This window comes from Miniopterus natalensis, chromosome 2 (assembly GCF_054644295.1).
Source record: "Miniopterus natalensis isolate mMinNat1 chromosome 2, mMinNat1.hap1, whole genome shotgun sequence".
NCBI classification, from domain to species: domain Eukaryota; kingdom Metazoa; phylum Chordata; class Mammalia; order Chiroptera; family Miniopteridae; genus Miniopterus; species Miniopterus natalensis.
Genome location: NC_142082.1, coordinates 173,236,263 through 173,249,884, shown reverse-complemented (window position 1 = coordinate 173,249,884; position 13,622 = coordinate 173,236,263). Strand labels below are relative to the sequence as shown.

At 43.6% G+C, this 13,622-nt stretch overlaps 1 protein-coding gene across 2 annotated transcripts in view; it reads left to right on the top strand.

Annotated features, from left to right (window-relative positions):
• Nucleotides 1-13,622, top strand: part of GNPTAB (N-acetylglucosamine-1-phosphate transferase subunits alpha and beta) — a 59,447-nt gene that overhangs the window by 10,592 nt on the left and 35,233 nt on the right. The window contains exon 2 of one of the 2 annotated variants that reach the window (XM_087814856.1): nucleotides 5,754-5,839. The exons of the other annotated variant lie outside the window; for it this stretch is intronic. Within the exon in view, the coding sequence (XP_087670982.1) occupies nucleotides 5,754-5,839 (86 nt within the window). The remainder of the gene's footprint in view (nucleotides 1-5,753; nucleotides 5,840-13,622) is intronic. 2 annotated transcript variants of the gene reach the window in all.

The window sequence follows — 13,622 nt, the reverse complement described above, 5'->3', positions numbered from 1 at the left end:
TAAAGCTTAGAATATCTTTAAGATACACATCTTGGTCTCTCTTAGTACCTTTTAATGCAAACTAAATTTTTGTTTTCAGAAACTATGAAGAACCTTTATAATCTAGGAATTATATAAACTTCCAATGATTATCAATGTGTGAAAAGCTCTCTTAGTGTTAGAGTTCGTACTGCTTGAGGTTAGAGAGTCCCAGCATCTGAAATTTTACAGGGTAGCATGTGAGATTGCTTTCAAAAATTGAGAAAGTGACATGTACTTTTAGAGAGAGCACATGTGTGCCTAGGCCTGCGGTTGTCTCTTTATAACTCTAGCCCTTTAGTCTTTATCTTGACTATCTGGGAATGGATCCAAAAGCAGAAAGTTCTGGAGGGAAACTGTGGAGTGGTAAGCTGTTCTAAGCTGTTTGCCATGTAAAACTAGTAGCCATATTCATTCATTCTAGAATATTCATTTGATTTTTGTGCCAGGCACTGTGCAAGGATCTGGGAATAAAAATTAAAAGAGGTCAAGCTCCTGGCTTTGAGTTGCTCACAGGTGTAGACACATCTTTAAGCCGGTAAGTTATATTGCGGCATTGTAAATGCTGTCTTTAAGAGACGTGTGGCCTGGCCTGTGTGGCTCAGTGGATTGAGCATTGTCCCAGGCACCAGGAGGTCATTGGTTCGATTCCAGGTCAGGGCACATGCCTGAGTTGTGGGCTTGATCCCCAGTAGGGGACGTGCAGGATACAGCCGATTAATGTTTCTATTTCTCCCTCCCTCTCTCTCTAAAATCAATAAAAACATTTTTTTTTAAAAAAAGAAGCATCATACTAAAAAAAGACGTGTGAACAGTTTGCATGTAAGCATTATACAGCCCTGTATGACTTAAACATCTTATTTTCTCAGCAAAACAGTCTTGTGAAATAGGTGGCATTAATATCCTCATTCTACAGAAAAAGAAATTGAGAATAGAGAAGTGTCTAGATTTATTATTGACAAGTGCCAGATTTAAACTCATGTCTTCTGATTGTAAATCTTACGGTCTTTGCACTATATACCTGTTCTCTTCTTAATGATTACCTTCCTCCTTTCCTCATCTGGGGAATTCCTCTGGTACAAGGATTATGGGGCTTGCATCTCCATTGGTATTATTCTGCCACAGGTTTGTATTTGATCCTGTCTGGAATCATAAAGATTTTCAATAAAAGTATGTAACAGTTTAATAATTTTTAAGAGCTTATCATCTGAAAATTTTAGCACTCGTGTACGCAAACAAGTTAAAGGACTCTTAGTCTAAAAACACTGAGGGGAAAATACACATTATGTGATTGTGGTCATTTAGAATCATGCTAGGGAAATAGTTCTGGGTCACTGAATTAAGAATGATAGTGTACCAGTTTCAGAACTGGTTGCGTGACCACCTTCCTAGTTGTGTATTTGACAGAGTGAGCTCTGTGTCAATAAGTGTCCGAGGAGGCAGCCTGGTGAAGCTGGGAGAACCTGGATGAAGCTAAACAGGAGCATGAGCTCGGGAGTAGTGCTGATTCAAACCCCAGCCCTGTCACACACTGCTGTGCAGCCTGGAGCTTCTCTTTGGAAAGTGAGGCATGCCTCATGGTTGGCCCCTTGTTACTGGGGCTCAGTGGGGAGGAGTGCTCGGCATGATGGTGTTGGTGAACGTGTGTACCCACCCCTTCCCCTTCTCCTCTGTCATCAGCACATTGAGACTGACTTTGGCTGCCCTTTTGTAAAAACTGCCGAGCAGTTGATTTGAATACCTTGAGCATGGAGTGTCGTGATTATTACATGGAGTCTTAAAAGTGATAAACATTTTAAACTAGTACAGTAAACTACCTTTAGGTGATTTTTACAATTAATAACATTGTTTAGAAAGTATTTCGGAGCTCATGTAGTATTTTAGTCAACAGTATTTTAGCTCATTGTGTTTTAAATTTTACCAAGAAAGTCCCCTTTGTAGCAGAGAAAAGTAAATGCTCTGAGGCGACTAGTGTAGAGAGGAGGTGTGTGTGTTTGTGTGTGTGTGTGCACACCTGCAGGTGGGGGTGGGGAGTAGTCCAAAATGGCAAGTGGGAGTTTTTTGAAAGTCAACAGTTTATCTGTAAAAATCACATCTGTTTTCCATATTGTTTCATAAAGACTTGAATTACTGCCAGTATAATATTTTAAGTGCCTTTCCAGTGCTAAAACGATGGTTTAGGAAGATCTGCTTGGTTTACCATGACTCCTGGTATGCTCGGCATGCCTTACTCACTCATGTGACATGAGAGTCACTGTCCCGCTGCAGCACAGCAACTGGATGAAACAGACTTTGTACTAAGTTCATAGTGGAGGAAGTTGAGGCCTGAACATTTGTACCCAAGGTTACACAGCCTCTGGTAGGAGAACTGGAGTTTCTCCCAGGAGATGTCCCAAATTCGCCAGCCCAGTCTTCTCATCACTTCTGCCATAACCAGACATGTATTAAGAAGACGACAGTGTACACAGTTTATCGTTCTTGGTATGAGTGGATGATTAATAGACTCAAGCAGTTTATAACTTGATTGGTCTGACAAGATGCTAACTCGGGGTGAAAGGTAAACGATAAAAAAGCTAAGTGATGCAGGAAACGTTCCAAGGCGATGGGTAGCTGATTTCCAAGAAAGTGATATAGATGAAAGTTGCTCAGAGCTCTGAGAAGGAAGCATTCAGATTGGGCTGAAGACTAGGGAAGGCCTTGCGGAGGAAAAGAGACTTACTGTGTAAGTGTTTCTCTGACCCCTCCTCTGGTCTTTTGTTTGTTGCTAATAATGTCTGGAAACAAGATCTAATTACACATTTGTCTTATTTGGTTTCTTTGTTGTTTGGAAGGCATTTGTATTTTTATGGCTTACTCCAGAATAAAAAATTTCATAATTGCTCTTCCATCCAGGGTACTATAAAGGAAATGAGCTGACACTCACCCTTATACGAATTTTATTTGATGTACAAGCCTCCTTTTTGGTCCCTCATATAGCACATCACTCATTCACTTCAGAAAGAGGTTGGCAAGATTTCCAAGGTAGTTGAGAACTGATTTAAGCAGAAAAGGGAAATGGTTATGATGGAAGAAAACCAAGTTTAAATGTTGATGGGGTTAGACCTGGGGACAGGAGACCCAGAGGAGGCTGAAGATAGGAAGAGATGTGGTGTCCTATGGGGCTCACATGTGGGCACAGAGAAGAGACCACACCATGCATAGCGTCAGCCACATGGCTCTGCACCTCCGCTAGTCATATACTGTGCTTTTAGGACTGGGAGGGATTTCAAAGACAGTTTGGTCGGAGCCCCCCTTCATTTTATAGATAAAGAAACAGCCCAAAGAGACTGAATAACTTGCACCAGATCTCTCATCAAAGTGACAGAGCTGAGATGAAAACCTACGTCCCGAGTCACAGCCCAGCCCCCGTCCCGAGATCTCAGTGTGCAGAATTCTCGACCAGCAGGAACGTTTCTAAATGTGTTAGATAAAGACCCTTTCTGTTCCTGTTATTCTTTTTAATCCATCAAAGTGGTTTAGAGATGGTGAGATTAATTTATCTGATGAAGGAAGGCATGTCGTGTCAACACACAGCATGTCAGCATTTCTCAGCCCTCTGTGAAGTGTGCCTGTCCTGTTTTCCCCCTGATGCCGGGTGTCACCTGGGTTGGCCAAGGGAGACCTCAGCCCAATATCGGGGTCCAGGTTCTTATCACAGCCCAGGAAAGGCGAGCGTGACAGAAGGGTTCAGCAAAACACAGTAAATTGTTAAAGTGATAGTACGCACTCGAGAAGTGAGAGTGGGCGAACTGGAGAATAGGATGCCCCGATGGGGACTGGGTGGAAGGTTTCTGTTCGATGTGGGCAAGAGGGAGGATAGTGTGGTCGTAGGCTCCTGATGCTGGGTGACTGCCAACGCAGCTTGTCGTTGTCCCTGCTCTCCAGGTAGCAGTTTCTCTCTTTTTTTTAAGCCTCACCCAAGGATATTTTTTCCATTGCTTTTCAGAGAGAGTGGAAGGCAGGGGAGAGAGAGAGAGAAAGAAAGAAACATTGATGTGAGAGAGACACATTGATGGGCTGCCTTCTGCTCGCTCGGCAACCAGGGCCAGGGATCAAGCCTGCAATCGAGGTACATGCCCTTGGCCGGAATCGAACCTGGGACCCTTCAGCCCTCGGGCTGGCGCTCTAACCACTGAGCAAAACTGGCCAGGGCTTGCTTTCTTCTTTCTTTCTGGTCTTCTCATTTATAGGAAATTGGGGAGGTGGAGGCAGGGGAACAGGTGGTCAGTTACGGTCACATCTGCCGTATTCAGCCAAGATGGAAAAGAGAAGGGGCAGAGCTTGAGGCCTTTGTTCTCTCTTCTAACTTTCCTGCCTCCCCCCCACCTTCTGGGTGCAGGGATATTGATGGAGAATCACCTCTGTTTGAGCTCAATAAGTTGGCGTAGGGCAGAGTGAAGGGAAGGCTTTCCCAAGACACTGGGACATGTTTCTATGCTGATGGTAAAAAGCCCACCGAGAGGACAAGAGAAAGGAGGCAGGGTCCTAAGAAGATGAGCGGATGAGGCCCAGAGCACATGGGCAGAGGTGGACCGTCTGGGGGGCGAGACACCTCCCCTGCTGTCAAGGGGGCGAGGAAAATGGGGCACGTGTGTGGGTAGGCTTCTCGATTTGGGAAGCAGACATGAGGGGGCGCCTATCTAAAGACTTCTGTTTTCTTCAGAAATACTTAGCAAGGTCATCAGCTGAAAACTCTAGGTGGAAAGGTCATCGTCCCCATGTCTTGTCAGTCTCTTGTGTTGAGCCGTTCTGGGTTCAGAACAGAGCCTTTCCCGCATTTTGGATGGATCACGCAGCCGCCTTAAAATTCTCAGTGCCCCTGCTTCTCCTGGGCCAGGCCCACCAGTTAGGGCCCAGCGTCCTTTCCCTGCTGCTCTTCTCCCCGGTTACTACTTGCCTGGGCTCCGGCCACAACCAGCTGCGTGGTTGCCCTCAAACTGCTCGCCCATGCCGCGCTCAGCCTTAGAACGTGCTCTTCCGGCACTGCCCCTTTCTCCCACCTGGTGACCCCAATCTTCTAGACCCAGTTCTCATATTGCACCCTTTTAAATCTCTTGGATTCTCATACGTAACTACTCATATATGGTAGCTTACTCCTCTGGGGCGAGCACAGTACCTGGCATATGGCGGCACTGAGTAACGGGTGGATTTGGATTGCTTTACCTCCTTCTTTAGCAATTCTTAATGCAATGAAAGTTGTAAACTCTTAGTATTTGATGCAAATAAAACATTGTTTTGTGCCCGGCCGGCGCGGCCCAGAGATTGAGCATCAACCCATGAACCAGGAGATCAAGGTTCAATTCCTGGTCGGGGCACATGCCCGGGTTGCGGGCTCGATCCCCAGTGCGGGGTGTGCAGGAGGCAGCCGATCAATGACTCTCTCATCATTGATGTTTCTCTCCCTCTCCCTCTCTGAAATCAGTAAAAACAAACAAACAAAAACACATTGTTTCCTGCCCTGGCAGATGTGGCTCAGTTGGTTGGACTGTCCCATGCACCAAAAGGTCGCAGGGTAGATTTCCGGTCAGGGCACATACCTAGGTGTGGGTTTGATCCCTGATTGGGGCGAGTATGGGAGGCAGCTGATCCACGTTTCTCTCTCTCTCCCCCGCTTCCCCTTTCTCTAAATAATCAATGAGACTTTTCCTCAGGGTGAGGATTTTTTTAAAAAACATTTTTTTCCTTTTTTCTCCTAGGTGGTTCTGGAATGGAGCCGGGATCAATACCACGTTTTGTTTGATTCCTACAGAGACAATATTGCTGGAAAGTCCTTTCAGAATCGGTGAGAAAAGATCAGTTTTGGAGAGTAGTTTGTTTTGACTTAAATGATGAGTCATAAAATCACCCATGCTTTAAGTGGAACAGTCGAAGGGGTCTTTCCAGGTTGTGGATATGGTTTAACTTACTCAAGGCTACTCCCGTCGGAAGGAACCTTGTAGTCCATCCTCACATTTTTTGGATGGAAAGTCTGACTCCCAAAGAGTAATCCTGCCTTGCAGTTGGCTCAGTACTTCGTTACATGATCTCGTTTTACCCGGCCCCAGATCCCTGAGGTAAAGGTAATTCATTCCCTGAAGGATGAGGAAACTGAGTGGCTACTCTGCAGCTGTTCTGAGCCCTGGCCGGTATCCTTTGGTTGACATTACTCTGTTAACCAGGGCCATTCCCATGGTAGCCACCAGGGCTGGACCCCCACCTGCCCCTGTGGTCACCGCATCTGCAGCCTTGCTGTGGGAAGGAGCAAACAACCTCCCAGTCTGGGTCTTTGGCTCCTTAAGGCCAAGCTTCGTGGTGCAGCCATTCGTGAATGCTGCCTTCAGCCTTCCTTTCCCCCGGAGTTTTCCCCCCTCACAAAACATACCTGAGGGGAAGCAGTCTTTTCCAGTGTCTTCCTTCCCTTCTCGTAGCGAACATGAATCACACAGGCTCTTTTTGGTGTTTGTCTATAAAGCTATGACTTATATTGTTTTATATCATAAAAACACTGATGTCTGGTGAAAACAGTTCAAGCAATACCGAAAAGTAAGAAGTAAAGCCTTTCTGTTCCCTTCTGGATTTCCCCTCCCCCAGAGGAACAGCTGCTACTGAATTTTTGTTTTGGACTCTTTTGGTGATCCTTCCTCCTCTAAAAAACGAAGCCCTCTCCTTTACCGCTTATTCACTTTATTCAGTATCTGTTGACCCTCCTTTTCCTTGTAATGGCGCAGAGCGAGTCAGTGCAGGAGAGGAGCAAGAGGGGCCAAAAGAAATGTGGGGTAGCCACCAGGGCGGTTACCGTCACGAAAGACCTTGGTCTGCATGTCAGAGGCTGTAACCAGAGATCCTGACTGTCATTCCCCCTCGAGGATAGATCTCATAAATCCTTCCCAATACTCTCACTGAACCAGAAAATCTAATGACGCTGTAAGTGATATTAGTGTCAATTGACACACCAGAAAACTCACTGAACCAGAAAGCTGATGAAACTACAAGTAATAATTGGTGTTAATTGTCACACTTGGACAGTTTTCCAAGAACCTCTAGGCTACAGCACTGATTGCTCCGGAGCCCTTGTCCCGAGCGAGCTTAGAGGCACTTCCTTGTGCCTCTGTGCACTTGTTGTGAGTGCCTAGTGATTCCTGTCAAGGGAGCAGTTTTACACATACTGTGCTGCCCTTGCCCGTGTGGCTCAGTGGTTAGAGCGTCGGCCCACGCTCTGAAAGGTCTGCGGTTTGATTCCTGGACAAGGGCACGTACCTGGGTTGCAGGCTTGCTCCCCTGCCCTGGTTGGGGCCCAGGCAGGAGGCATCCAATCGATGTGGCCCTCTCACATCAATGTTTCTCTTTCCCCCTCCCTATCTCCCACTCTCTCAATGGAAAAAATATCCTTGGGCGATGATTAACAAAAACAAACAAACTATGCTAATTAGATGTATGCACCACTGTAGTCCTCACCATCTCAATGAAGGGGGCTTGTGGGATTTCTTGAGTTGACCTAAAGCTTTACTCTTTACTCTGTGGTCCTTAAATGAGTAACAGCCTGAATTTGCTCCTTCAACGAAGATGAGTTCTTTGAGTCTTACTCTGTTTTAGACCCTGAGATATGACTATCTGCCGTAAAGAGTTTTGTAGTCTAGTAGGGGGAGGTAGTTTATAGCCAAGAAACAAGTGAAGTAGGGAAACTCTAGCTCTTTCTCTTAGGATCTCTTGACACAACAGTTTTCAAAGACTCTAGGGGTCTGGTATAACCATACTAAAGTGTTACTTGCTTTTTTACTGATGTTAGCACCGATGGTATGAAAGTGGTGTGGGTAACATTGCTACGACTCAGCGTGAGTCATTGTATTCTTCACCCCACTGCACATTTGCAGGGGGAAGGAAAAGCTAGTTTCACTTAAAAATGTTCAGGATGAAACAGTAAAAGATGACTAGTTTGATTATAACTTGACCCTTTGAGTAACCGTTTCTTTAGGGTGTGCGCAAGGAAAGGGGAAGCAGACCTAAAGCACCCGACTGCATGGGGGTTGTCTTGGGGAAAAGCCACGTGGTGACTGAGTTCCAGCCTGAACTAGCTCTTTTGTTTCAGGGAACACTTTAAAACTTGAAAGGACAAATTCTGGTATATCACCCAGACTTGGTTATCTGGCAGGGGTTATCTTGACAGTGAACAAAGTGATCCTCTCTCTCGAAGGAAAACAAGTCATAGTATTTGTTGCCAATGACAAATCTCAGGCTTTCAAGTGAAAATTAGAATTTTGGGAAACTTGTTTCCACCACTGTGAGCTTATCACCTTCATAATATTGTAGGCTTCTCTGATTAGATTTGTGGCATTATCCAAAAAATCACATTTGTTAATATAAGAAAATTAAGGAAATGTGTCACCATTCAGCAGATCTGTGTAACTCAGTATGCTATTATTCTGTAGATGACCAATACATTGATGTTACAGACTCTTGGATGGGCGAAAGAGCCATTCAGAGTGCAAGAAAGACCAGTGCATTTTAATGAAAAGCACAAAAAATTCATTAATATGTTTCAGATTCCACATTGCAACTAATTTTCAAGAAACTACCACTTGGTGTAGTAGCAAAGAAGAATATCCACTATTATCTGAAAAGGCTATTGAAATACTCCCCTTTCCAACTTCATAGCTGTGTCAGCCTGGGTTTTTTTCATACACTTCAACCAAAACAGCATAAGGGAGGTAGACTGAATACAGGAGATTTGAGGTGCTTGCTTGCTTCTGCTAAATCACTAAAGAGATTTGCAGAAATGTAAAACAGTGCCTCTCTTCTCAATTTGTTTGTTTTGGGAAATATTGTTATTTTCATTAAAAAAATTATTCATGCCCGGCCGGCATTGCTCAGCAGTTGAGCATTGACCTGGAGATTGCTGTTTGATTCCCGTTCAGGGCACATGCCTGGGTTATGGGCACAGTCCCCAGTGGGGGGGTGGGGTGCAGGAAGCAGCCAATCAATGACTCTCTCATCATTGATGTTTCTGTCTCTCTCCCCCTCTCCCTTTCTCTCTCCGAAATCAACAAAGACACATATTTTTTTTTAAGTTATTCGTACAAATAGTTAACATATGAAGTGGTTTATGTTGTTTTAAAATGGATTAATATTTTAAAACATCTTTTACTTTTAAATATGGCAGGTGTGCATATAGTTACAACCTATAAACAAAAGTTTTTTGGGAGATTTAATAATTTTTTAGAGTGTGAAGGGTCTGGAGACTAAAGTTTGAGAGCCATTTCCTTAATGTAGCAGTTCTCAAACTTTAGGATGCACCAGGATCCCATGGAAAGCTGGAGAAAGTTTCTCCCCACCCCCAGAGGTGTCTTGAGTCTGTAGGGCTCAGAGGGGTTCAGAGAATTTTCATTTGTAACATGTCCACTGATGATACAGAAGCTACTGGTCTGATGACCACACTTTGAGGACTATTGCACTAATGAATTCTTAATGAAATACAATTTCCTTGCTTTTCCAATTTTCGTTTTAGTAACACTGAGTTTTCTGAGGAAAGTTCACATGGGTTGTCTTTTTTCTTACTCAACCATTCATTGAGTACCTGGTCAACCTACTGTGCCTTATGCCATGCCAGGTGTAGATGGTACAGCTATATAAATCCCTGCCCTGAGGGCTTCCCAACCTTTAAAAGGAAAACTAGCTTAGAAAGTCCAAATACCGAGGTCAGCAGTTTTAAGCAAACACTCGTGTTCTCTTTCTGAAGAATTTTTTTTGTGTGAGTGTGTGTTATATATTTATTTTCCTACTTTTCGATTGCATTAAAATATTGTTTGATTTTTATGCAGGGATATTTCAAAATTGCCTAATTTTGATGATGACAGGTAAATTGATCATATATAGCGTATCACATATTCTAATATATTTTAGAATACCGTAATGTTTATAGGAAGTTTCATTGTTTTGCTACTTTCTCTATAAGTCTTTTTAATGTTGTTTGCCCTGACTGGGGGAAAAAAAAATCCCATTCTATATGTCAGTAACAGGCAAATATATACATTATATACTGCTACTAATTGTGAGACATTACATCAATTTGGGGCTCAATTTTTTTCTTCTCTAAATTGTAGGTATTAGATTACGTATAAAATCTCTCCCAACTCTTTGGTCCTGAGGTACTGTTTAAGTTCTAAGTTTTCTTACCTACTTTATAGAATATAGGACCAAGTCCCTTTTTATTCATTTAAGCTAAACGGGTTAAAATAAAAGTTGTGTGACTCTCACCACAGCTTTGGTTTTGAGTCATAGGTGACTTATACAGTCTTCAGTGTAAGTAAGCCAAAGACTTCCTTCTCATCTGGAAACCAAGATAGTGGTCTCATGGTTAGAACGAAAGACTCACATGTACTGTGACCATGTCTAATGGGGAAACAGTTGACTCACTGACCCAGAGCAGATCACATGGTCTCCTTAGGTTTGTTAGTTTAATACCAAAGAATTAAATTGATCTTACAACACAGCCTTATTAGAAAAACCAGTACGTAAATGCTTTATGTACTTAACATTGTTTTCCTCAATCCAACATGTGTGGTTATCTCTTGATTCTATTAAAAAATCTTTAATAGCAGATATTAATTTTTACAGGAAAGCTTTGGAATGGGCAATTCTTTTTCTTTTTTAAAATTATATCACTTAAGCAGTTTTTTTTGTGTGTTTTTTTTAAAAATATATCTTTATTGATGTCAGAGAGAGGAAAGGAGAGGGAGAGAGAGACAGAAACATCAATGATGAGAGAGTCATTGATCGGCTGCAGCCCGCAACCTGGGCATGTGCCCTGACCGGGAATCGAACCCCAATCGCCTGGATCCTAGGTCGACGCTTAACCGCTGAGCCACACCCGGCCGGGCTCACTTAAGCAGTTTTTTTAAAATTAATTTTCAGTCTATGCGCCTGAGAAGTTGAGAGTGAGATGACCTTGAGTAATCTACATGAAGGTAATGGGAGGCATTTTTTAAAATGGAAAAGACCAGTGTATATGCTGAGGGAATGAACTAATAGTTAGTTAACAAGTATATATTAAACCCCAGTCAGGTACCAGGCACTGTTCCTAGGCATGTAATGGTGAATCAAAGGAACTCATTGAACTCATATGGAACTGACATCTTAGTGGGGGAAGCTTTTATTTTTAACTTAAAAATGTGAACTATAACCTACATTTAAACCAGCAGTTTTCAAAGTGAATTTTCAGACCAGCATCATTGGCAATACCTGGGAGCTTGTTAGAAATGCACATTCTGGGGCCCCAGTCCAGACAGAAAGAGTTAGAAATTCTGGGGATGGAACCCAGTAATCTGTTCTGCACATCCTACAGGTAAGTGTGATACCTTTAACATTTGAGAACCATCGATATAGATAAATGCAGAAAAAACCTACATGAGAAAGCTTTTACACACCACTGTGGTAGGAGGAGGGGAGAGCCTGAAGATAAAGGAAAGAGGAAATAATGAGGCAGGGCACAGAATGCCTGATAACGTTTCAGCCCTGGAGAGACTCCATCTAGTGGAAGTTAGACATGCATAGAAAACATCCCACACTGTGCTAAGGATTCCTTAGTGTACAAAGCACAGCGGGAGCTGCGCGCTAAGCAGTACCTTCCCTGGGAGGAGTGGGAAGAGGGCGATTGGGGAGGAAGTGGTCGAAAGAAGCACGAAAGAAAGGATATTCTAGGCAGAGGGGAAGCACTTTCAAAGGCACGAAAGCCGGCCACGTCTTATCCTGTGGTAAGGGCACACAGCTGGAGTGCCTGGAGCACAGGGTGCAGATTGTGTCAGAGTTTAGATTTTACTTTGCAGGCAGTGGTGAACCTCTAGAAGGATGATAGATGCTAGCGCTCACCTGTGCCTGAGTGTGAGGAGGCTCCTCATTTTCCCCAGGAAGCTCTGGGTCCCCTGGTACCTGGTCAGCCCCACCTCCTCTACTGTTCTTCCCCTTGTTCCCATCATCTCTGCCACACTGGCCTCTGACCTTGCCAGATAGATGTCTGCCCCAGGGCATTTGCACAGGGTGTTCCCTTTCTCTGGACCATTCTTCCCCCCATTTACCCACAGAGCTTGCTCTTCACATCACATCTTTGCTGAAACGCCACCTTACAGTGAGGCAGCCACCTTACAGTGAGGCTGTTGCCGATTTCTCCGTTTGGCATGGACCTCCCTCATAGGCACACATTGTTTCCCCATTTCCTGCTTTGTTTTCTCCATAATAACACTTAACATCATCCGACTATATTTGGTTTATTTCCCGTCTTTACTTCTAGAATGTAAGCTCCATGAAAGCACAGATTGGAGTTTTTATTTGTTTACTGCTGGATCCCCAGCATCTAGAACAGTGCCTAGCACATACTAGATGCTCAATAAATACTTATTCAATGAGTAATCTTACCTGCTTCTTTTAAGCTAAAAGTGGCTGTCACTTCTGTTTTTCATCCTTTTATCATAAGAGAGATTTACCCACCAAACCGCATTTATTTTTCCATGAGATAATTAACCCTGCACTGCATGATATGATTGTAGCCACAGGCAGAGACATGGCGTTTTGGTTGGGCGTTGGAGCCCTTTGTACTGCTATGGGCCTTAACCTGTGCCTGGCCTGTGAGGAAGACAAAAGGAGGGTAAACTTTGGTCCTGGGCCTAAAAAAAAAATAACAGAAAAGGGGAAAAAAACTGTACCATACAATTACTTGAAAAAGGCCAAATTGGACACAGAACCATCCAAAGTATATGTCCTATGTGACTGTAAACTGTGTCGTAGGTCCAGAGCAGACCCTGAAAGATGGGTAGGATTTGGGTAAGTTGATGAAAGAAAGGGGAAGAAAGCTTTTAACGGGTACAGCCTGAAAAAAAAACACTAAGATGAGCTTAGACAGTATACTCAGGAGTTAAAAGCCAAAAAAACCCCCACAAACAAAGAACAAAAGAACAACAACAAAGAATTAAAAGTATGCCTGACTCCTTATCTGAGGATAAGATAATAAGGAAAACCCGAGCAGGTTTGGGAAGTTTTGTGCTAGTGTCTCACAGAAATCACTGACTCATTCAGCAAGTACATACTGCACTATATGCCAGGCACTCTTCTCATCGGTTGGATACTTCAGAGAATAAAACAGAAGTTTCCTGCCTTCTTGGAGCTTACATTTAGGGGAGGAACATTCTAGGGCTTGGGGGCCGCAAGGAGCAGGAGGGCTGCAGCACTGTACAGAGCTGTCTTCATTCTGGACTGCTCGATAACTCTCTTTTGGGTCATTTTAAGCTTCTAATTTTTTTCTATGTTTGGCTGCATTTGTGTACCAACTTTTGCTAAACTGAGAACTTAGCAGTTTACTGTGAGCATGTGCGATGCCCCCCAATCTTACATGTGGAGCGATAGCAGCCTCTATGCAAGGTGGTCGTGAGGATGATTGGTACGAATGGCGTCAAGTACACAAACTGCATAAACAAGGTTCTCAGCATATATTAGCTCTCGGCTCCAGTTTGAAACTTGCAGTTCTGTGATGTATCCCATGGCGGAATTACCTCCTCGTTAGTGTGTTCATAGCCTCTAAGTTGAAACCCTTCATACTTTCA